The sequence below is a fragment of the Lygodium microphyllum genome, chromosome 10 (genome assembly GCF_053477565.2).
Source record: "Lygodium microphyllum isolate KBCC chromosome 10, Lygodium_microphyllum_v1.1.10, whole genome shotgun sequence".
Lineage (NCBI taxonomy): Eukaryota > Viridiplantae > Streptophyta > Polypodiopsida > Schizaeales > Lygodiaceae > Lygodium > Lygodium microphyllum.
The window spans coordinates 124,376,976-124,401,999 of NC_141144.1; the positions used below are offsets into that span (position 1 = coordinate 124,376,976).

Sequence of the window (25,024 nt, forward strand, 5' to 3'; positions counted from 1 at the left end):
TGCTTGACAAGTTTAAAAAATTCTTGGCATTGGTTGAAAATCAGAGAGATAAGACACTTTAGTGTCTTTACTTTGATAATGGTGGGGAATATGTGTCCAAGGCCTTTCAGGCATTTTGTGACAGCAAAGGGATAAAGAGGGAGCTCACTGCCCCTCATAATCCGCTCCAAAATGGAGTTACAGAGCGTATGAATCGGACCATACAGGATAAGGTCTGTACGATGCTGTCTCATGTTGCATTACCCCATGGTTTTTGGGCAGAGGCTGTTATGACAACCATTCACTTAATTAATCGGTTACCAAACAGGTCTCTGGAGGGGGGAGTTCCCCAAGAAGCGTGGTCGGGCAAGCCACCTTCATATGCTCACTTGAAAGTGTTTGGCTGTGAGGCTTTTGTGCACATTTGTAAAGAAAAATGGAGCAAACCTGAGCCAAAGTCTTGTAAATGCATTTTCCTAGGATATGGTGACAAGGGTGAAATGGATTATAAATTGTGGGATCTCGTGAAAAGGAAAGTAGTATGCAGCAAAGACGTTATCTTCCGGGAAGATCGCATGCACAAACAGCCTGAAAAGACTGAGGAGGTCCGTAGGGTTATATTCCAGGAAGAAATACCATTTGGACAGCAGAATATGCCCTTTCTACAACAGCAAATACTTGTTGTAAATGAACCTGTAAATGCAGGAAATGATGTTGGAAATGATCAGCCGGCTATTGCCCATGATAATGAGCCACTACATGTGCAGAAACAGCCAACACATCAAGTTGTTAATGCTGATTTGTAGGCTGAAATGCGAGGATAGCATGCTGAAAATGGAAATTTGCAGAAACAGTCAACAAACAATGACCATTGGGTTAGGAGATCGTCTAGGCTACTAGACAACCTGACGGATTTGATTTTGGTGCAAACAATGTGGCTGATTATGTCATGTTGACAGACTCTGGTGAACCGTCTTGCTTCAAGGAAGCAATGGACAGACACGACATCTAGAAATGGTGTAAAGCCATTTTGTCAGAGATGGAATCTCTTGAGAAAAATGGCACTTGGGACTTGGTGCAGTTGCCTAAAGGGCAGAAAACACTTCCATGTAAATGGGTTTACAAGATGAAGGTCACTTCTAGTTCCTCACCAAAGCACAAAGCAAGATTGGTTGCGAAGGGATACAAGCAGGAACATGGAGTTGACTTTGATGAGATCTTCTCTCCTGTATTCAAGATGACTACATTGAGAACCATTTTGGACTTGGTTGCAATTGAAGATATGGAGCTCATACAGATGGATGTAAAGATTGCATTCTTACATGATGATTTGCATGAAGACATATACATGCAGCAACATGAAGGGTTTGTGGCAAAAGGGAAAGAGAAGATGGTATGTAAACTCAAAAGGAGTTTGTATGGGCTGAAACAAGCACCAAGAGAGTGGTATCATAATTTTGATACATTTATATAGTCTCAAGGTTTTCATAGAAGTCAAGTGGATCATTGCTTGTACACCAAGAAGGCCATAGGTGGCAGCCTGATTATCCTGGTTTTGTATGTTGATGACATGCTGCGTGTTGATAAGAATACTCATGCCTCGGACTCAGTGAAGCAAAGTCTTCATGGCAGCTTTGATATGAAGGAACTTGGTGATGTAACTCACATTCTTGGCATACGAATACGTAGAGATAGGACAAAAGGATTACTCTATCTATCTTAGCAGGAGTATATCTCCAAGGTTTTTGCACTGTTTCAATATGGAGGGGGGGGGGGAACAATTGGGATTCCATTGTCTCCATATGTGGAACTCAGTGCAGAGGACAGCCCTACATTTAATGATGAGAGCGCTGAAATGACTAAGATACCATATGCTTCAGTTGTTGGCAGTTTGATGTATGCTATGATTGCTACACGTCTTGACATTGTCTTTGTAGTGGAAGTGGTTAGCAGATACATGGCAACCCTTGGCAAGAAGCATTGGGATGTAGTGAAAAGTATTATGAGATACCTCAAAGGCACAAAGGAGTTGTGCATCTGCTTTGGAAAGTAGAAGGCATCTGTTGTTGGCTTTACGGATACAGACTACGCTAGTCATGCGGATTGCAGGAAGTCCACTTCTGGGTATGTGTTTACTTTCATAGGAGGAGCAGTCTCTTGGATCTCCAGGCTACAAAAGTGTGTTGTATTGTCTACTACAGAGGCAGAGTATGTGGCTGCCACTGAGGCATGCAAGGAGGCTTTATGGCTTTTACGTCTGGTGGAAGAGCTTGGCATCATAGAGTTACATGTTGTCCATTGTGATAGTCAAAGTGCTATCGTGCTAGCATGGAATCTTGTGTTTCATGCAAAGACAAAGCACATATAGGTGAAGTACTACTTCATTAGAGATGTACTTGACAACAAGAGCATTGAGCTTGTCAAAGTGAGTATAGATGATAATCTTGCAGACCTTCTCACGAAGGGTCTTCCAGCAGAGCGGTTTGCTCATTGCCGACAGATGATGGGAGTTGGATAGATATATGTATTTCATCTTTGTACATGCGTAGACTTAGTTGATTCTTTTCTCCTCTTAAGGCACATTGCCTTTAGGTGGGAGGTTGTTGGGAATAAAGGCCTTGTGCTTATAAATGTGCTTGGATGTGAACACACCCTTAGCACTGTACCTACACATATACTATATACTATATATCTATCTAGAAACCTAAAGGTACACTCGTCATTGTACCTACAAACGTGCTCACTCTCTACTCTGCTCTATCTCACTCTTTCTATCTCACCGCGCGTAACTACTGACTGTCTCGATCTTCGTGCCTAACCCGTCACTACACATTGGTCATGAACAATTTATTGCAAGCTATTATTTCCTCCTAGGGTGCAAGATTTTTATCTTGGAGTAATTATTGCCTTCTTTGACAAAGGCTAGAGTACCGAGCAACATCTTCTACCACTTGTGAGTTTGTATTTCTTTGGACATTGTCAAGTGGGCTTGGTTGTGCATAGCCCCAAGTTACCAAACTTCTATGTGACAATGAAGTTGCATGGTCTTGTTAGAGATTTGGTCACCTCCAAGATGGACACAACATGTGTAGGGCAAAATTAGAGCAGTTTATTGTGTAAGGCGCAATTTAGAGCAGTTTATATAGTCGTACCATGTTCACGAAGAGGTTGGTGACAGTTTGAGTAGTCACCAACAGCTTGGACATGTTTCCAAGTAGGGTGAACAATTTGTGCCGCATGTGATGGCTAAAGGCAAGGAATCCATGGTCATGGTGCGCTTTATGTAGATTTTTCATGACAAGCAATGAGATTTGGCTATTTTCTCTTTCTATGGTCATGATTGGAGTATGAACAACTTCGACATCAATGTCTTTTTGAGGCATGCTAGTAGTGGCTTGGTCACCCATGGCTTGGGTATCAATTGTTTCTCTGCTTGTCATTGTTGTATGTATTATGATGTCATGGGTTTCTAGTGAACCTTTTGCTAGGTATGGGACATGGTGGGGGTTGGTAGGGGCTTGCATGGTTATCATCATTGTATATGTTATTATACTTATCACCCTTGATATGAGAGAGGGTCTCAGCAATGTGCATTTCATGGGTGTTAGGGCACTTTATTTGGCTGCCTATTTGGGCAGCTAGGGGGGACATTTTAGTGTTGGTTAGTCCATTTCATATGGCTGACTTGTTGTCTAGGGTGGTGTTTTGAGACCTATTTATAGGATTCCGCATGCCTCATCATTATCATCTTGTATCACTGTATCCTGTTGGAGAGATGGGGATAGAGGAGGCATTGCTGGTCACTGTGGTATCTTGATCTTGATGGAATTGTATTCTTCATTGTTAGAAGTAGTCATATCACAGGTTCATAGCAATCATGGCCTTATTTACGGGCACTCTCTTTATTCTTTATTTGGTAATTGGCCATCCTATTTTTTGGTAGGACAACTCCTTTATTTTTGTCTATAAAAGGAGGGAGTGTGGCCACAGTCCATTATCCATCCATTCATGTACTTGTAGATTCTTGGTGTGGAGAGAGGGAGCTTGTGGAGTGTGTGAGCCTAGTGGATTCCTTAAATCTTGCACATTGTCTCTTTCATCGATCTTGTGTCTTTCATTAATCCACTGAGGGTTGGCTCTTCTAACATGGTATCAGCTGTTTGATGATGATATGCCCATGCATATGCATTGGAGTAGGTTTTTGATAGATCATGCATGCACCATGCTTGTCAACTTTGTGTTGGGTGCCAGGTTTTGCATTCGACAAAGATGATTGTTTTGCTACGTACTCTTCATGTCAGATCTAGCATTGACCATGCTTGCATGCAAATGACTTGCGTTTGTTGGGTTTGTTGCTTGTGATCTTTGTTGCTGTTAATGTGTGTGGTGCGGTAGCTTTTGACCATCTTCCTTTTCCTGTCTATCCTAAGTGTTGGTCTATCCATGTTTGACGCGACTACTGTGAACCACGTGTATATGCATTGACCTGTGGTTGGTGGGAGGTCATCATATTGTGTTCTTGACATCTATTTGGTCATGGCCAATTGTGCTCTTGATACTTTGTCCGCATTGGTGTTGCCGTTGACCTGGTCAAACGAGGAGTTGTTGGCTGCCGCTTTTGATCTGTGTTGATGTCCAAAGTGTACGTTGACTTGCAACCGATTGCTGCTTTTTGATGTGTTGGGGCGGGTCTATGTTTCAAAGAATTGTTGACGTTTTACGTTTTAGTGTGGGTTGGCTATCCCTCGCGTTTCTATTGTAGTTGGTGTGGCAGCTTGCTATCCCTTGACTTGTGGATCGCACTTGATTCATTGACTCTCTATATCATACACATGTCATTTCTTAGTAAGGTTGATAGTGATGTGCTCATGTTGACATTTGTTGATGCTTATGATGCATTTATTATCATCCTTTTGTTCCCATGTTTCGCTATTATTATTTTTGGCTTTTGCAGCCTTAAATCACATGGGGAGTCCTTTAGCCATTGTTAATGTGTAACTCTTGAGATGATTCCTACAACTCGTGTGTTGATTGCGTTTTGTTTGATTTGTTTAAGCTCAAGTGTTTGCAGGCATTCACACTCCCTTTGCTACTTTCTCGTGACTGAGGGAACATGCAAGTACTCTTCTTTCTCATTTCACTTCATTATGATCGTACAGGCTTCCTTGTGATTGTGAGATTCACTATCTTGTTCAGCCTTTGAAGTCTCTACTCCCATCATGATGTGGCACAATGGCAGTCATGTACATGAAGGTGAAGAGGCAGAATTGTGTGATATAGTGTCACATATGAAGAGAAGGAAGATTCAAAATACATGTTGCTACTTCATGTGGATCTCATGGTTGTGCTTGGGCGGAGCACAAGATTGCGTGTATGTTTATATCATCTTGGTTAACTTAGAGCTTACCGATGGCTTGAGTGGATGGTTCTTCTCGGCTTTAGGGATATTGCATGCCCTGACATGCTTCTAGCCAAAGGGGCAAGTGAGGGTTTAGGGCATGCTGATGCTCTTTTGTTATTGGTGGATTTGTTGTGTATCATCGAGTTCACATCTTTTGGCGATCCAAACCTTGGATTGGCGTGTCCGGTGCCAAGTTCATGTTGGGATAAGTGACATGATGTGTTTGTGTGGTCTCGCGTGAGGGGATCTGAAGGGCATGCTGATGCTCTAGTGGAGGAATCTTGGTGTCACGGTGAGCTTATCATGGAGCTTGTGTGGCTACAGCAGGTGCTAGGTGGCTAGCTTGACTACTTTACTTTTAGAGAGGGATTATAGCATTTGGACTTCTTCTTCAGGGTGGTTACTTACCAAGGCGCATCTAGCGGAGTGCACATTGCTGGAGTATCCACGGTGCATCCTTGATGTTCTTATTCATTGCTTATTCACCTATGCTCTAAGAGAGGGTGTTAAAAGTAGTCATATCACAGGTTCACAACCCCCATGGCCTTATTTGTGGGCACTCTCTTTATTCTTTATTTGGTAATTGGTCAGCCTATTTTGTGGTAGGACAACTCCTTTATTTTTTCCTATAAAAGGAGGGAGTGTGGCCACAGTCCATTACCCATCCATTCATGTACTTGCAGATCCTTGGTGTGGAGAGAGGGAGCTTGTGGAGTGTTGAGCTGATGCTGAACCATTGTATTCTTGTCATAGTGGATTGCTATTCCTGGTTACATCTTGCACATTGTCTCTTTTATCGATCTTGTGTCTTTCATTATTCCGTTGCGTGCTTTGCTCTTCTAATATTCATCTCATGCTTCCCTTAATGGATTTGATTGCTTTTTCATTCTGAGTTTTTGTGTTCATCTCTCACTGCTTGTGTTTATGCTTTATCCTTCATGCTTCTGTTCATTTGTGCATTCTCACAGAAATACAGTGACTGGAGCTTGCTTTGACTTCTGCATACCCTCTGGATGGGGCATGCAACAAGAGCTGCCAGTGGCAGCTGTGTGGTAAAGCTGAGTTAAAGGTGATGACTGGCTGTCCTATCTGACTGCTAGGTTGATTTTAAAGGCTGGACAAAAATCGAAACTTGCTGGCAATGTGCCTGATGAATTTGTAGCCTGATGCTGCCCTTTTTTGTCAGTATGTACTGTTACATATCATGCATGTTTCAATTATCATAAAAGTGCATCTAACACACGTTCTAAGCTCACCTAGAACTGTGCAACAGAGCAACAGTCTTTCACAAAATTCATGTAACATTTAGGGTAATATGTGATTGAATGCCAGTAAAGCATGTGCATCTAAGTTTCAATGCATCTGTGAGCTCATGGCTTGTGACTCGTGTGACAAATGCTGTTGGCATATTACTGTATTCTCCTCTTTACAACTTACAGTTATCACTGTGTTACTCGAGTGCAATAGGTGCAAGCAATATGCCCTATTGTTCACGTTGTTGGCCAGAGGAAGAAGTGCAGTTAGATAAGCCACTAGCTGTGTATCACACTGCTAACCAGCTGCTATAGTAGTGCCCTCTCAACAAATGGGGAATCTCTGTCTAAAAACTGTATTGAACCAATAAGGTTTCTCTAAAAAGGAATGGCCATAGGAAGCCAGTTTGGTGGCATGGTATATCCCTTGGTGTTCAAGGTAAGCCTTTAAGAAAACTATATGAGTTATTTTAAGAAGTTATTAAGATAACAGTGACATTATATAGCAGAGCACTGCTGGAAAAGAGGAAAATGTCAAAGCATAGGTTATTGAATGGATTGTGGGTGAAATGCTTAGTTGCATCGGTTTGCTGGTTAGCACACTATAAATGTGTGAAATTCAAGTCTGTATTCAGTTTTATTATAAAAAGTATCCTGTTAACTATAACATTGTACATAAAGAATTTACAATCAGGAGCCAGCCGGAACCTTGAGGTAACAGGAGATGAGGGATTCAGTGGTTTTCTGACTTACGGATGAGTTTTATGTGCATCAACAGTTGGATAATGTTGCAAGAGACCAGTTATTGTGCAAGTTGATAACCCATGGATGTGTGAGGGGGAACTAATTTCGTTTTGCAAATGCAGTGTATGACTAGAACTGGAGCATGTGGTTTAATATACAGGTCATGAGGAGTTGAATATCTTAGTGATGTGTGCACGTCACATGTCAAGCAAAAACTGCAGTGATGGCTTGAAGTCTGTATGGCTGGTTGTGCTATCTGGTTTCAATCTTTATTGGCAATGCTTTTTTGTTGAATCCTGCTGAAGTGACAAAATAACCCACACAAGTTGTGTACGCTGAAGAGTTTTTAAAATTTAATCTTGTGTTTGGTCATCTTAGTTGCACTGGTAAAAGTCAGTATTTTTGTGCACAACTTCAAACATTCTAGAGCTTTCTGAAGTTTTGTAGTGTCCTTGCAGAGCAGTTGCCTTCGATAAATGTGTAGAAACTCATGGCTGCAGTAATAGAAGCAAGCAAAGGTCGTGAGAATAGACTCACAATGACAACAAAATCTACCCTATCTCGTTTGAGAAAGGCAGACACAAGCAGCAAGACTGATATTGTAAAAGAGAGAGAGAAAAAAACACCCAGTGATTTCTGCAGTAAACTTAGGAGCAAACAAGATGCTCCAAAGAAAGACTTGAAATCCTTACAGGTGACCACGAGATGCAAAAGGAAGAGAGGGAGCACTGCATGTAGAAAAAGGAGGGGTTTTGCCTCTGGAGGGGTTTCATCGGAGTCAACTCAGGTGCAGCCACAACATCCTAGAAAAAGGAGAAGAACATCGTCCTCACAATATGAAAAGAGCTCTAGCAAGGAACTGGAAGGTGCAAAGGAGAGTGTTTGCGATGTCAGTAATCTATGTGAGAAGACTAGAGGAGCTGACGGGGTAAGTTGAACTTTCATAGTTCTAATCATATTGCTTGAAATTAGTACTCAGAGGATACCTCTCAAATACTTTGATGTGTTTTAACAAGGGATGTTAAGATCCTTGTGGTTTAATTGAAATTCCCAACAGACACCTGGGTGAAAACTCAAAAGCCTCTGAAACTTGATCTTGAGAATCTTGACTTGTGACTCTGTTTCTGTTTTGAGAACTTTTGTGTTTTAGCAAAGTCTAAATTTGTAAAATACAAGATTTTAACACTCCTGTCTGCAGTACTTTTTTGAATGTGTAGTATGCGACATTGGTGGCAACTTGCTTTGCTGTGACAAATGTCCTCGCACATATCACCTGGAATGTCTGGATCCACCTTTGAAGGTTAGACCGCTCATTTTAATTGCAGGTGTTATTTGCTTTTCAGGAAATTGTATCTGCCTTTGTTCCTCTTTTCCCATCATTCGTTTATGGATTACCTTAAACTTGGCACTGTTTGGATTTGAATAGTGCTGTATTTGTGTTCTGAATGTTTTCCAGCGCACGCCTCCTGGAAAATGGCACTGTCCTGTATGCCGTGGTCAAATATCAAGTCCAATAATTTCAACTCAATTACCCTCTACCACTAAGAAAGCAAGATCAAGTAGACGTTCTGAAGAATGCGGGTCTCTTCTTAATCAAAAGGAATGCCCAAAGCACATCAAGAAAGCTGAAGCAGATGAAAGATCCATTGCAGTTGTGCATCTGCATCAGAAAAGGAAAGAAAGCTCAAGGAAGAAGAATTCCAAAAAATCAAAGGTAGATAATGGGGAGTGTGAAAAGGTCGAGTATACCCAACTAAGCAGCTTTATACACTCTGAAGTTGATCAGAAGAGTCCTGATCTAGCTGTGAAAGATTCAAGCCCATGTAGACTATCTTGTAAAGAAGGAAGTATGGAAGCAGGAAGCAGTCATATTACCGAACCTGAGGAGTTAATAACTGCTAATAGACAATGCAAGGTGAGGTGATTAATGGCTATATGTAGTTTTATCATTGAAAGCATTATCTTTGTAGGTGAACTCTTGATTGCTAAGTACTGTCGTACATTTTGATTGAATCACAGTTCTAATTACTTATCTGCCCTTATTCTTCTAAAATGCCTTGCCTTTGAGGCAATTCACTCAATAGTAGTACATGTAGTGTAAACGTTTTGTCACTAGCTAGTAATGTCCTTACCATGGAAAGTAAGTGTTGCATTCAGTTCTCTCTTGATTGAAGTCTCCCATTAGCATAAAATCTCCTCGTTTAAAATATAGTATAGGGCCAGGTATATGTCATGGTATTCTATTCTCTTGGAAGAGATGCCAATGTCCAGTTTGAATAGTATTCATACACCACTTCAGGATGCCAGTCTTGCCATAATTCCACACTGGTCTTAGTATGTGTCTCCTTCAGTTACAGTATGTAGTTCTCACGATTAGTGCGTTGGTGCTTTCTGTTGAACAGAACGCTCTTTCCTCTTCTTCTATTTTTTAGAGGCATTGAATGACGTGCCACATTTTAAAATTTGCCTCAATAATGCCTGGTGTTTGTAACATTTGAAGTGAATAGAGATTCCTCATTTCTGATGCCACGACCGGTCAGCCAGCATTTATGGCATTTTCAGATTTCAGTAGGCTAGTTTAGGGGTTTTGTGGCTATTTATAGCCATTCCCCACTTGGCAGTCATTCATATCATTATCTTCCTTCTTACCTAGCAAGTGCACACTTTGACTCTTGTCATCTTCCTCCATCTCTGGTGCTGCCTTTATCATCAGCCTGATGTGGTGCCCTCACTGACCCTATGTGCGGCGTGTAGGGACTGATCAGTCCATCGTCATTGTATCAACATTCTTCTTTAGTTAGTGTAGTATTCTTCCCTCATCTTCCTCTCTCCCTCTCTCTCTCTCTCTCTCTCTCTCTCTCTCTCTCTCTTTCTACTCTCTATGTTCATGTTTCTCTTCTGTTGCACACTCTCACATGGTATTAGAGCCTAATTGAGGATAGAGTTTGGAGATTTCTTGCAAAAGAGAAGGTTCTCATCACGGAGGAGTAGCTTGATTTCCAAAACACATATTTTCAGCTTTGTGTTTATTGTGTTTATAGCCTGAATAGGTGGTCTACTGCCCGTTTTCACCCCATGCAGCTAGGTGATAATCTCTAGGGACAAGACGGAAGTTTTTTTGCATCAAGCGGCATCAACTTTTGCGTTTTTCCCAAAACGCAAATTTGCGTTTTTGCGGGTGTCCGTTTCCTAGTGCAGATGTCCACATATTTCTGCAGGCCACAACTTCATCAGCCTTGGTGACAATTTTCTACTGTGGGCGACATTTTTTTGTGCAGCGGATAGCCTCGTGGTGGCATGCGACAATTGTTTCTCTGTCACACACAACTTTTTGGGAGATCGCATGTTCGAAGATATCTTATGACCTGTTCTTTGTTGATTTGGAGGATGAGGTCTCTGTCCCTTCCTTCGAGAGATGGAGAGATTTTTGTGCTAGTTCATGCAATGAATGGATCACCTAGCCTGTTTGTTTGGGAATCCTCTCCTTCCCATTCTCTCTATCTTTCACAGAAGGCCCGTTCTATTGGCCTTCATATACCTTCCATGGCACCCTCTATACAGGCGTGTGTACTCCCTTCTTTGCCCAAAAAGACCTTCGATCTTTGGGAGTTTGTTACCCACTCTATACCCCGTCTAGTGGAGTATTCCACAATTGGATCATTGATGGATTATGCAGCCTTATGGGATCGGCTCAGTTCAAGAGCTCAATCTTTCCTCTTTATGAGCTTACAAGATTCTATTCTAGTGCATGTGCGCAGGTTGTAGAAGTGTGGACAAAGCTTCCTTCTTTGCACCATTAGAAGGTATTTGCCCATTGGATTACTTGCGAGAAGAAATTACGAATGCTCGCTACTACTGATGATTCTCCTTCTATGAAGGATCATATCAACATGTTGGAGGATATGAGGGATGAGCTTGCGTCCCTTGGCAGGATGATCTCTTCAAAGGATATGGCTATGGTTCTTTTGACTTAGTCGCTATCTCTTTGGTTTGATGTCTTCTACACCAGCCTTCTTACATCGAGGATCCGTGAGAAGCTTCTGTGGGAGGAGCTTGCTCTGCTTGTTTTGGAGCATGATGAGTGTGCCAAAGAGGTAGACAGTGCATCCACCTCCACCAAAGCTTTTGTTGCAGGTTCAGAAGGGGGAAAGAAGAAGAAAGGAAAGTCAAAGGCTAAAAGACCAGAGAGTTCTTTAGGCTTCGACTTCGACTTGAAGAAGCCTAAATGCCCATATTGTGGGAAGGGGACACATCCAGAGGAGAAATGCCCTTACCTTTGTCTGAGAGTGAAGGATGGAGCTAAAATGTTTAAGCCTCCGTAGTATGATGTTTGGGTTACTAGCTAGTGCTATGGCACTTTGGTTGTCGTAGTAGATGACAATTGAAGAGTTGCACGAGGAAGGAAGAACAACCAATAGTTCCCTCAAGTAGACAGCCTTTGTGATTCTGTCAAAGAGGGTTTGATACTCTTGCTTAGATGTGGAAACAATCGCCATTTCTTGCTAATGGGTTGATCATGAAATGGGAGTTGTTTTTAAAAAAAAGATGTAGCCCCCATGAGACCCTTGGGTATTGGGATCTCCAAAGCCTAGTCTGATTAGTGTATCCATGCGAAAGTAAACCATCACCATGAGTCAGACCATAAGAAAAAGTACATTGAACATATCTCGACACATGCATGTAGGTAATCAAATGTGACATTTTAGATGCATTGAAATATTGACTAAGTAAAGAAACATAGCATGCAAGGACTGGTTTGATTAATACAATATTGTTAATGGAAGAGTGTACTTTTACTAGACACAAAAATACTATCGACGAACGTCAGCTATCTCGAAAGTAGAAGAAAGCTGGACGTTAATATTTGCAATGGTAGTAGAATTTGAGCTTGTGATAAGTAAATCATCAACATATAGAAGAATGTAGCTGACCCTCTTTGAAGTGATTTTAACATATAAGTTCAAGTCATATGGGGTAGAAAAAAATTCGCGAGTCCCAAGGAACTCATCCATCCTTTGAAATGAAGAATGCGGTGCTTACCTTAGTCTATAAGGAGCTTCTTGCAAATGAAAGATCTTGTCTTCTCGATCCTGAGAAAAAAATTCAAGAGGCTACTCCACATAGAGTTCCTCTTCCAAATAACCGTTCTAAAAGACACTTTTGACATCTATCTAATAGATTAGCCAACTGTGATTAGGAGTGAAGATAACCAATAAACGGAATGATGTCAAGTATGTAGTAGGTGCAAATATCTTCTCATAGTCTATGCCATGTTTCTGTCGAAAACCTTGCACTACAAGGTGAGCCTTGTTTTTATTTGAATTTTCGTTAGCTTTCAATTTGGTCCCAAAGATCCACTGTCTTGATGAATTTTGTGTGGCTTAAATGATCCACCAAGGTCTAAGTCTCATTTTGGTCCATTCTCACAAGCTTCTTTTTCATGGCCTCTCGCTATCGAGGATGCTTTAGGGTTTCTAGCAAACTCTCTGGCTTTGAATGTGCTATGTAATCTGTTGTAACGATAGACACAAATGATACACCAGGTGCAAGTTGAGTAAATCTTTCAGGGCTCCTAGGGATGGAATCCAGTGAAAGGATCCATGGATTCTACATGGTTTGTTGGTATCATTGAGGTAACAGGTCTCTCAGAGGAGGGTTGGGTGTTGATATAATGTGCCTGTCTTCGGCTACCTAAGCACGCTTTAGCGGCCCGTCGAGAAATGAATATATGCGTCGTCGGCCGCACTCCCATGGAATGTTTTGGGGTTTGTCGCTTAGGGTCTCCCGAGTTCGTCTTGCAACGGAACGTTTGCAGCCGAACCCACTAGGATCGACTTGAAATATGGGTTCCTAGGGGTTAAGGTCTCCTGATTGCATTCTATCCTCGGGTCCTAGACATCCTACTTTACGTAGGGATACCCAAGCCGAAGCAGATCCATACTGCACTTGGTTCAAAGAGAATGGAAAACGAGAGGGATGTATCGCTCACTCTCTCTGCCCATAAGGCATAGTTCCATTCTGGTCCCCTAAAACGGCATGAATTGGGTTCTGATCTAATATTACCTAAAGGTCGTTCGTCTATAGAACCTTGTGAGAAGCCTCCTAGCTCTCTGGGACTACCCTTCTGTAGGACAGATCCGTCATGGGTTCCGTCCACCCGCTCTCCTCAATGGGCGTTCTTTAGTTACCTAATTAGGTCCTATCACATTTATGTGGGACATTCAAAAACAGCTTTCTTAATTAAGCCTTTTAAGAAACACGGTTCGTTTGCACAATTTATGACACTGACACAAAAACAGTTCAGACAAGTTCTTTGAAAGTAAACTTTATATTATCATCTTAACTGAAATACAAGTATTGTCCAAAAGGGACGGATTTTGCGATTTGTGAGGATGTGTCTTATTTCCTCCAAGTATCCGCTCTTGCACTAGTAAGAGGGCCTCGAGATCCTATCCCGAGTCATGTAGATTGTTTGAGTAGGACTCTGAGGCAAGGAATTTACAGCCAGAGCCCCCCTTGGCATCCAAGCGTCCTCCTGCATTCAAACTAATCTATGGAGAAACCTCTCGTGGTGGGTTCGGTCCACGTTCTCGTCATAGTTATTTGGAACTCCCTTGGCTAGGGTTGGCGGCTAGCTGGGGGTAGCTTGGCCCACCCTCCTTGAACTCAACCTGATTCATTATTCAATTTCTCGTTGTGAGCTTGGGTCATTCATTTCTTTCACAGACATTGAACCTAGATTTACAAGCACAAACAAACAGTGAAGGAGAGTGCTCTCAAGACATCTGCTAAGGTGGAGTCCTCATCTTTTACGCTAACGTTGCCTTTCTTGATCATTCTTGCCTTGGCGTCATTTTTCATTATTTCGTGGGGGATGGGGAATACCCTCTGCTTGACCTCACTACTATGTATTAGGGTAGGGCAATTTCACTATAGTTTTAAATGAGGGCTTCCCTGGGTTTCTATCCTTTGATCCCCCCCATCTTAAGATCGTAGTTTAGGGTTTTGTTGGATCAATTGGTAATCATCTTTTCCTACCTTAGAACTCTATCGGGTTTTAGGTTCACCTTAGGGTCTCGTCTTCAAGATAATGGATACTTATGTTTACTCTTTTTTTCAAGGCAACGTAAGCCAAGTCTACTTACCATTTTGAGATAGCTACAAGCATCGAATGTAGTTTGGCGAGTAGTCATTTTCCTCGTGGGTACTACATTTGAGCTTCCTTGTGTTAGTTTCGGGATGTTTCATATATTCCGAAAATGATATACCTAAGCGCGTTTTGGGCTCATCGCGGTTGGCTATTGGGGTAGAGACCAACGAGCGTGTCGGCTTCAAGTCAAAATATGGTCGTAAGGACAAGCCGATTTATCTTGTGACTAGGGTCCTAGGTGGGTCGAGCTAAACCTTGGCTTCGCTTATCGGCTAGAACCTCATTTACCAAACTATTCCTTTCAAACGTGCTCAACAATTCACGTGTGCATCCTAATCTACCTTTTCAGACGCATACCCCATTATGTGGTGCAATTGAAGCTATTCATGATGCCATGCAAGTCCCAATGTAAGTCTCCCCTAAGTTGTCAATGCGATGCGAGGTCCCTATTCGTAGAAATCCCTTCTAGTACATTTATGCAACTCAAAAGGTATAACTTAATTACTCAAATGCGAGTGTACATGCATCCCTTGAAAATGCAAGTTAATTCTCTACAATGGTCTATGGAGTATAATTGATCTAGACGGAATGTTTATGTACCTTGACCATCTATTATGCATCTGCGGAAGTTAGATCTTATTTCTTGACTTGTTTTTGCTACACCCGTAGATACCCAATTTATTTTCGACATTCCATGATTATTAAACCCTTTTTCGGCTACCTTTCAAAATATGCAAACTATCCAACACGAGCCATGACTTTATTTTTAATAATGCCTATGCTTAAATATTCGATTTCAGTTTCTAACATGGTAGTGGTACCTGGTTTTGGAGAGTTGGGTTAGCGTTTCCGCCGGATAAACCATTCGTGTTGATAGTGGCATCTTTTCCGGACCCTTCCCCCGTAGTCATGGCTTTTCCAGTCTCGTGGGAGAGCTTACGCTTTGGGGCCATTGTGGAGTTGGAGGCGGCCTTCGCTTCCTTCGAAGGACTCCTTGGTGCCGGAGTTGCCTACGCCTTGTCTTGCCTTTCGCGGACTCCTTGTCAATTTGAGGCAATTGATGGAGAGGTTACGAGGCTCGCGATGGGGGAAAGATGGTACTCGAGCCTTTGCCCAAGGAAGGGGTTTGATCTTGAGCCTTTTCTCCCTCTCTCTTACTCTCTCCCTCTCTCTCTCTTACTCTCCTTCACTACCTCTCCCCCTATTTCCTCTTTCTCACAAGATGGCTGCAAGGGAAGGGGACGAGTAGTGTATCCGTGTAGGAAAGAGGGAGATTTACAAGGAAGGAAGGGCAATAGGTAGGGAGGAAAGGAAGAGGAAAAATTTATCCGCCCTCTCAAGGAGGGGGGGGTTTTATAAGGGCGAGGTGGGTAAAGATGGGGAGGGGGGGTTTCTTGTTAATATCGTTGGCCTCCTTTGCTGCCGCGTCACTGATTATGATCTCCTCCTCTACCCCTGTTGACTGCAAGTCACCTCTACTTTCACGTTCATTATTTTTGAATTCATTCCCTCCCCTCTGTTATCATCAATATGGCCTCCTCAACCTCAGATCGACTCCCCTTTTCCTCTTGTAGTTTAACTCCCTCTCCTGCCACCCACTGACAGAGGTGACCGCGGGGGGGGGGGGGGGGGGGGGAAGAAATGACGGCAATGATGGTGGAAACCGAAAGGGGAGGGGGGGTGACGTCATTTTGGTGGCAGAACGGCGGCATGTTACAGTTGAAGACTCTATAGGTTAGGATTAGGTAGCAAACCTGGCTCAAATGGCATTGTCTCCAATATGAAAGGAGGGATCAACTCAAAGACCGGTGCAGTGCTATATACAATAACCCTCTTAAAAAATGACATGTTGTTCGTTTGAGGATCAAACACATGATAGACTTTTGCCTCAAAAGAATAACCTACAAAAATCAATAGATTAGCATGGGGAGTGAGCATTCCTATCTTATCATTTGGAGCATAGTTTTTTCTATACGTTTCAATATGGCATACACATACGAGTATGAAAGTATGATTGAAGTATCATATGTGGTCTCCTCCTCTACCCCCGTTGACTGCAAGTCACCTCTACTTTCACCTTCGTTATTTCTGAATTTATCCCCTCCCCTCTGTTATCATCAATATGGCCTCCTCAACCTCATATCGACTCCCCTTTTCCTCTTGTAGTTTAACTCCCCCTCCCTCCACCCATTGACGGATGTGATAGAGGGGGGGGGGGGAAAGAAAGGTTAGTAAAAAAAATAATTTGTTTTTATTTAAATTGGAGGGGGGGGGGGTGACGTCATTTTGGCAGTAGAATGGCGGCATGTTACAGTTGAAGACTCTATAGGTTAGGATTAGGTAGCAAACTCGGCTCAAATGGCATTGTCTCCAATATGAAAGGAGGGATCAACTCAAAGACCGGTGCAGTGCTATATACAATAACCCTCTTTAAAAATGACATATTGTTCGTTTGAGGATCAAACACATGATAGACTTTTGCCTCAAAAGAATAACCTACAAAAATCAAGCGATTAGCATGGGGAGTGAGCTTTCCTATCTTATCATTTGGAGCATAGTTTTTACTATACGTTTCAATATGGCATACACATATGAGTATGAAAGTATGATTGAAGTATCATATGTGGGCCTAATTTTATATTTAGAAACCTTTTAAAAGAAGATTATATATATATTTTTAATATTTAAAAGTAGTAACTTCGAAATAGCACAACATCAAACTTCAAAGCATCATAATTACAAATTACAATGTCACAGAATGGCGCATTCGTTGTTCACGTGTTTCATAAAAACATAAAGTTTCAACGTTCAAAAAGTAACAACAAATTATATGGGGGGAAAAAGTCAAGGATGATATCCCGGAAATCTTCCACTCTTGTTTCTTTCATGGCCCATGTCTACTAGACTTTCCCCATTCCCATCTTTTTTTTCCAAAAGAACTTAAGTATGTTTTATTTTTCCATATCTTAGGGCCCACATTCGAAACAAATTTTTCCACGTGGGAAATTTGCATACCGACATGTGGAAATCCAGCTATGATTAGGAGTGTGTGTGTACACACGACACCCAAAGAATTTGAAAGAGGGAATGACACAACAATGATATTTGTCTCGGAAATTGCAGGAATTTGTGACATTTTGCCTCTGACATTTGGGTCTTTTCATGTACATGCAAGAATTGGGCTGGAATTTACCCAATTTCTTGACATTGATGCACATTGGACCCCGTGCAATTTGGGGCTCTTGCTGTTTGGGTGAAATTTATGCATTGTTTGGTCATTTTATGTACATGCGGGTTTAATTCCATGCAATTTGGGCACCTAGCACTTGGAAAAGTTTGGGGGTTTTGCTGAAATTGCTCTATTGTGGCAAAATTGGTCTATTCTATGTATGTCAGATATAGTGCAGATGTATGGTTGATGCTTTGAGCACAAAAATTTTGGGGCTTTTCACCGCGCGTGTCAAATTTTGTGCCCGTGGGTGCATGTATAACAGAAATGGCAGTTAAAATTTGGGAGTTGTCATGTAATGTGATGTATTTGTCCTTGGAACAGTTGTAATCAGTTGAGTGCTGTAGCACAAGGTTTAGTGCTTCTGAAAATTTATTTACAGGTCTGAAATTTATGCTTTTATGTGGTCATCTATTGCTGGTTGGTACTTGCTTGTACCTTGGTCACTTGTGTGCAGTTTGAACCTGCATTTGCTGAATTTTTTGGTCACATTTGGGCTGAAAATCATGGCTGGTAGTAGTGACAACAGTAATCTCATGCATATTAAGAAGCTTGAAGGAGCACATAACTTTGCAATCTGGCGAAAACAATGCTATAATATCTTGTTGCAGAAGAAGCAGGCAAAGCCGATTAAGAACAAAGGGGCAAAGCCCGTAGATATAGAACGGGAAGATTGGGATGAGTTAAATGTGCTTGCATGCTCAACCATCGAGCTATTTAACATTGAAGGTTTGGATTTTGCCTATGCTATTTGGACTCGATCGGAAAAACTGTATACACAGAAGAGTGCCGCAAGCAAAGTTTATTGGCTGAAAAAGCTTATGGATTTGCATATGAAAGAGGATACAAAAATGTCTACTCACTTGAGTGAGTTTAACTCTATTTTCAGCCAGCTGGTTGCCTTGAAGTTCATGATTGATGAAGAATTTAAGGCTATGTTCTTGCTTTGCACTCTGCTAGAGAGTTGGGATACACTTTGGATTGCTATGAGCAATTCTAATGCGATTCTTTTGTATGTTGATGTAGAGAGTGCTCTACTCATGGAAGAAATGAATCGGTAGAACAATGCATCCAGTAAGTCTTCTAGTGCTTTGCATACTAGGGGGCAAATCATAGCAAAAAGGAAAATCTTATAGCAAGGGACGTAGTAAATCACATGGTAAGGATGTTGAATGCTATCATTGTGGCAAAAAGGGTCACTTTATACGTGACTGCTACATGGAAGAAAGAGAAAGAAAAGGGCAAGAAGACAGATGATAGCAAGAAGAGAAGAAACAGAGTCAGCCTAAGAAGAGGAGTGTCAAAATTGAAGAGGTGAATGTAGTCACTCATGACAGTGACACTGGGAATGACGTACTCTTTGTATCTTCACACTTTAGTACAGATGCTTTACTTGTAGATATGGATGATGACATGCATACTTGGGATTCTAGATTTAGGTGCTTCCTTTCATGTCACCCCTCATCGTGAGTAGTTCTTTGACTATATAGGGGGTCGACATGGTGTTGTCCATCTTGGGGACAACTATGCATGTGACATTGCAAGTATTGGCAGTGTGCAATTGCAGTTTCAACATGGTTCTGTCTTCACACTTCAACATGTATGGCATGTACCTCGGCTCAAGAAGACCTCGATTAGCAGACGGCAGCTAGATGACGATGGATTTCATACCACCTTTGGTGATGGAAAGTGGAAGATATGTAAGGGATCTAGAGTGATTGCCAAAGGTTGTAAAAGTAATACCTTGTATCCTCTCCATGTATCTAGTGTGCGTGACCATGTTGTTGTTGTGATCGAGCAACCAAGTGTTTCTTTGTGGCATGGCCGGTTGGGGCACATGAGTCAAACTGGAATGAAAGTGCTTTTTCATTTGGGTTGCTTGCCTTGTCTTTGTTATGCCGATTTTGAGCATTGTGATCATTGTGTTTTTGGTAAACATGCACATACGTTCCATAAGAAGTCCCTTTCACTGAAATCTTCTCTTCTAGAGTTAGTACATTTTGATGTATGTCAGATGCCAAGGTTATCTTTAGGAGGAAAGAAGTACTTTGTCACCTTTGTCAATGATGCTATACGGAAGATAGAGGTTTACCTTATTCCTAGCAAGGACGAAGTGCTTGAGAAGTTTAAAACATTCTTGGCATTGGTTGAGAATCGGACTGATAAGACACTTAAGTGTCTTCACTTTGACAATGGTGGGGAATATGTGTCCAAGGCTTTTTAGGCATTCTGTGACAGCAAAGGGATGAAGAGGGAGCTCATTGCCCCTCATAATCCATCCCAAAATGGAGTTGCAAAGCATATGAATTGGACCATATAGGATAAGGTCCGTACGATGGGGTCTCATGTTGCATCACCCCATGGTTTTTGGGCAGAGATTGTTATGACAACCGTACAGTTGATTAATCGGTCACCAAATAGGTGTTTTGGGAGGAGGGGGGGAGGAGTTCCCTAAATAAGCGTGGTAAGGCAAGCCACCTTCGTATGCACACTTGAAAGTGTTTGGCTGCGAAGCATTTGTGCATATACGTAAGGAAGAATGCAACAAACTTGAGCCAAAGTCTTGTAAATGTATTTTCCTAGGATATGGTGATGAAGGTGAAATGGGGTATAGATTATGGGATCTCGAGAAAAGAAAAGTAGTACGCAGCAATGCTGTTACCTTTCGGGAAGATATCATGGATAAACAGTGTGAAAGAATAGAGGAAGTCCGTAGGGTTGTATTTTGGGAAGAAATACCTTTTGGACAGCAAAATGTGTCCGTTGTACAGCAGCAAATACCTGCTGTAAATGAATCTACAAATGCAGAAAATAATGCTGGAAATGATCACCCAGCTATTGCCCATAATGATGAGTCACTATATGTGCAAGAACAGCCAGGACAACAAGCTGCTAATGCTGATTTGCAGGCTGAAATTTCAGGAGAGCAAGCTGAAAATGAAAATTTGCAGGAACAGCCAACAAACAATGATCATTGGGTTAGTAGATCGTCTAGGGCTACTAGACAACTTGATAGATTCGTTCTTGGTGCAAAAAATGTGGCTAAGTATGTCATGTTGATAGACTGTGGTGGACCGTCTTTGCTTCAAGGAAGCAATGGACAGACAGGACAGTAAGAAATGGTATAAAGCCATGTTGTCTGAGATGGAATCTGTTGAGAAAAATGACACTTGGAACTTGGTGCTTTTGCCTAAAGGGCAGAAAACACTTCCATGCAAATGGGTTTACAAGATGAAGGTCACTTCTATTTTCTCACCAAAGTACAAAGCAAGATTGGTTGCGAAGGGATACAAGCAGGAACATGGAGTTGACTTTGATGAGATTTTCTCTCCCGTAGTCAAGATGACTACATTGAGAACCATTTTGGGCTTGGTTGCAACTGAAGATATGGAGCTCATACAGATGGATGTAAAGACTGCATTCTTACATGGTGATTTGCATGAAGACATATATGCAGCAGCATGAAGGGTTTGAGGCAAAAGGGAAAGAGAAGATGGTATGTAAACTCAAAAGGAGTTTGTATGGGCTGAAACAAGCACCAAGAGAGTGGTATCATAATTTTGATACATTTATGTAGTCTCAAGGTTTTCATAGAAGTCAAGTAGATCACTGCTTGTACACCAAGAAGGCTGCAGGTGGTAGCCTGATTATCTTGGTTCTGTATGTTGATGACATGCTGCATGCTGGCAGGGATACTCATGCCTTGGACTCAGTGAAGCAAAGTCTTCATGGCAGCTTTGACATGAAGGAACTTGGTGATGTAACTCACATTCTTGGCATGCGAATACTCAGAGATAGGAAAAAAGGATTACTCTATCTATCTCAACAGGAGTATATCTCCAAGGTTTTTGCAGTGTTTCAATATGGAGAGGGGGGAACAATTGGGATTCCATTGCCTCCATATGTGAAAGTCAGTGTAGAGGACAACCTTACATTTAATGATGAGAGCGCTGAAATGACTAAGATACCATATGCTTCAGTTGTTGGCAGTTTGATGTATGCTATGGTTGCTACACGTCTTGACATTGTCTTTGTAGTGGAAGTGGTTAGCAGATACATGGCAACCCTTGGCAAGAAGCATTGGGATGTAGTGAAAAGTATTATGAGATACCTCAAAGGCACAAAGGAGTTGTGTATCTGCTTTGGAAAGTAGAAGGCATCTGTTGTTGGCTTTACGGATGCAGACTATGTTGGTCATGCGGATTGCAGAAAGTCCACTTTTGGGTTTGTTTTTACTTTCACAGGAGGAGCAGTCTCTTGGATCTCCAGGGCATTATCTACTACAGAGACATAGTATGTGGCTGCCATTGAGGCGTGCAAGGCGGCTTTATGGCTTTCACGTCTGGTGGGAGGGCTTGGTATTATAGAGTTACTTCTTCTCCATTGTGATAGTTGGAGTGCTAACATGCTATCATGGAATTGTGCCTTTATGTAAAGACGAAGTACATATAGGTGAAGTATCATTTAATTGGAAATATTCTTGATAGCAAGAGCATTGAGATTGTCAAAGTGTATAGAGATAATAATCCTGTAAATCTTCTTACGAAGGGTCTTTCAGCACAGCGGTTTGCTCATTGTCGACAGATGATGGTAGTTGGATAGATATATGTATTTCATCTTTGTTGTAATATTCCCGCTGAAGAATATTACATACACGCGTGATTCTCATGTAATGACGATGCTGGCATTGAAATTAGGGACGATGCAATTATACAGGACGTATCATGATTGGCAGAAACAAGTCCAAATAAAAAGAAACCGAATATCCTTGTATGAATCTTCTCTTGGAAAGAGGTCAAGAGGATAAGGATATAATTATGGCAAATTTTTTTCTTTCCCCCCAGTTGAAGGCCGTGCTGGAGGGGAGAGAGTGAGGCGTGGATGACTGAGCTTGTTTTTGCTGGAGCTCGTGGAAGGGGATAGGCCATGCACCAGGCCGCGTGGAGGGGGCAGGTTTCTCTCCCTGCCCTATAAAAACCCCCTGTGGGGGGGGAGTAAGGAATAAAAGGAAGGCCGGAACGCTGCCAGGCCAAGGGAGTGGTGGAGAGGTTGAATAAGAGCCGTGAGCTTAGCTGTAACGCTGCAAGCGAGAGAGGAGCATCGTTGCTGAGTGCTGCAGCCAACTCCGTCTGAGGTCGCCGCTGCCATCGCCACCCAGACGCCAAGTACCGACAGTAATTCGTCGTCCTCTCCACGCCACGTATACAAGCTCAGAAGCTTCCAAGAAGCTTCTTGGAAGCTTCTAAAGGGGGGGCTTCCTAAGCCTCTTTCCTATTGCAATTTCCACTAAAGTTCATTCTAACCCCCGGTTCCTTAGAAAGCCCCCTTTTCTATTGCCTTATCAAGCAGGTTTTATTACCCCTGGGTTTTTTAAAGCACCCTTTTTCCCCTTGCATTCTGAAAATCCCCACCATAGCCGGGTTCTTTTTCCCCCTTCTTATGGATCCGCAATAGCCAATATTAAAACCTTTTTTTTTCATTGGCCCTACAAAGCGGTCTTTAAATCCTCGGAATTAAGACCTTTTCCCCTTGCATCCCCGGAAATTAAACCTTTCCCTTGCATCCCCCATAAAGCTCATACTAGTCGCGTTTTTAAGCCCTTTTTCATAGCATTTCCAAGGCTATTTAACCCCCATTTCTTTTTAATCCTCCCCTTAGCATTTCCACAAAGCCATTTCCGTGGATTTTCCCCCATACAAGTCTTTTAAGTCTCCCATTGCATTCCTACACAAGCCATATTAGTAGGTTTTAAATCTTCTTTTCTGTTGGTTCTCCTTAAGTTCACTCGAACCGCTGGATTAAAAAACTATCTTTCCTATTGCAACTCCCACAAGCCTATAAGGTCTTCTAAAGCCGATTCCGAAAGATGGTGCAATCGGTCAAGGAAGCCGAATCTCAAAGAGAGTTTCGCGTGCGAAGGAGATGGGCCAAGATCATAAGTCTGCGACCAAGGCAAGAAGGTCGAAGTCTCGATGGCTCCTAAAAAGGCACAAGGCGCAATCGTAGGAGGATCATTTCCTAACATCCATGTGGACATTTCACCAAATCCATAAGTCCAGGTTTTCTTCCTAATTTTGATGTATGTCGTAATATTTCAATTGTGCATGGATCATTTATGGAAATAGGATACACTTTTTCGATTGAAATACTTTGGCTAAATTAAAGGAAATAGCTTACGATCAAAGAATCGGTCATTTGTATTTTTCAAGTAAACGAATGAAAAAAGAGCATAAGATTTCTATGCATTCTTAGCAAGTGGTTTTTATGCTTTGCAAAGTAACGAATTTAGATAAACTAATGACCATCTTTATAAAGTCGAAAATATGGTAATACACTTCGATTATGCATGGAAAGAATAAATTGCAGTCGCATTATTAGACATCTTTTCTTCGAAATGATTCATTAAAGAAGGGAATTTGAAAGGCATGGAAATGATTCTAGGGCTGTATGAAGTAAATTAATTGATAGGAAATTGGTATAAAACTCAAATAAATTACTTAAGTAGTTACAAAAGGGTTGTGTAATGCTCATTCAACATACGAATAATTCATTCATAAATGAAAATTAGGAAAAGGCTGCATGATTCGTTTTAACATAAAACCCTAAAGCTTAGTAGCTAGAATCTTGAATGCATGTTCTAGAAGGATCAATAGAAATTGTGCCATAACTTAACATACGCTTTGATCTTAACCAGAAAAGTTAGGGTTTGTAAATCTACTCATACATAGGCAATGAATCATGTGATTACGAAAATGGTATCGTAAATATCTTCAAGAATAGACAAGTAAATTGGTTTAACCTAAACACCTAAAACGCAAGGGACTCACTTAGGAATGGTTAAATTGATGCAATACATCCCAAAGTGCTAACTAGGGTAGCACGTTGAGGACGTGACCTAGTCGCACTTATTGCCAAATTGAAACTCTCGTATCCCTAAAGACCTGCCCACATTCACGGAATGTAGGGACAATAGGACATACTTGCGAGAAACGATCTAGGTTTTCTACCCTAAGGATCACTCGCTAAAAAGATAAAAAAACACGGTTTGAGTTTAAAACCCTAGGACCGACAATATCGGCCTAGTGCAATCAGGAACGGATTGGATATAAAGATACCCTAACCCTGTTTCCTATCTAATCATGATTCCGTGATTAGAAGACGCCATTCAATGGGTAAAATAGTCCCATGGATTAGATGCGACACTTGTGCAACAAGTTGCAAAGTCGCATGATCTTGTGATTTGATCACAAGGGAATGGCCAGATTCCT

The 25,024-nt window shown here is 41.7% G+C and overlaps 1 protein-coding gene across 16 annotated transcripts in view; it reads left to right on the forward strand.

Annotated features, from left to right (window-relative positions):
- LOC148030529 (protein CHROMATIN REMODELING 4-like) overlaps positions 1-25,024 on the forward strand; it is a 111,785-nt gene that overhangs the window by 26,367 nt on the left and 60,394 nt on the right. For 11 of the 16 annotated variants that reach the window (XM_087686884.1, XM_087686885.1, XM_087686878.1 and 8 more), the window contains 3 exons: positions 7,836-8,305; positions 8,576-8,677; positions 8,834-9,292. In XM_087686884.1, coding sequence (XP_087543010.1) covers positions 7,868-8,305; positions 8,576-8,677; positions 8,834-9,292 — 999 coding nt within the window. In that variant the 5' untranslated portion in view covers positions 7,836-7,867. Of the gene's footprint in view, positions 1-6,348; positions 6,450-7,835; positions 8,306-8,575; positions 8,678-8,833; positions 9,293-25,024 lie in introns of all 16 variants that reach the window. The other 5 variants (XM_087686873.1, XM_087686876.1, XM_087686882.1 and 2 more) reach the window with 2 other exon arrangements.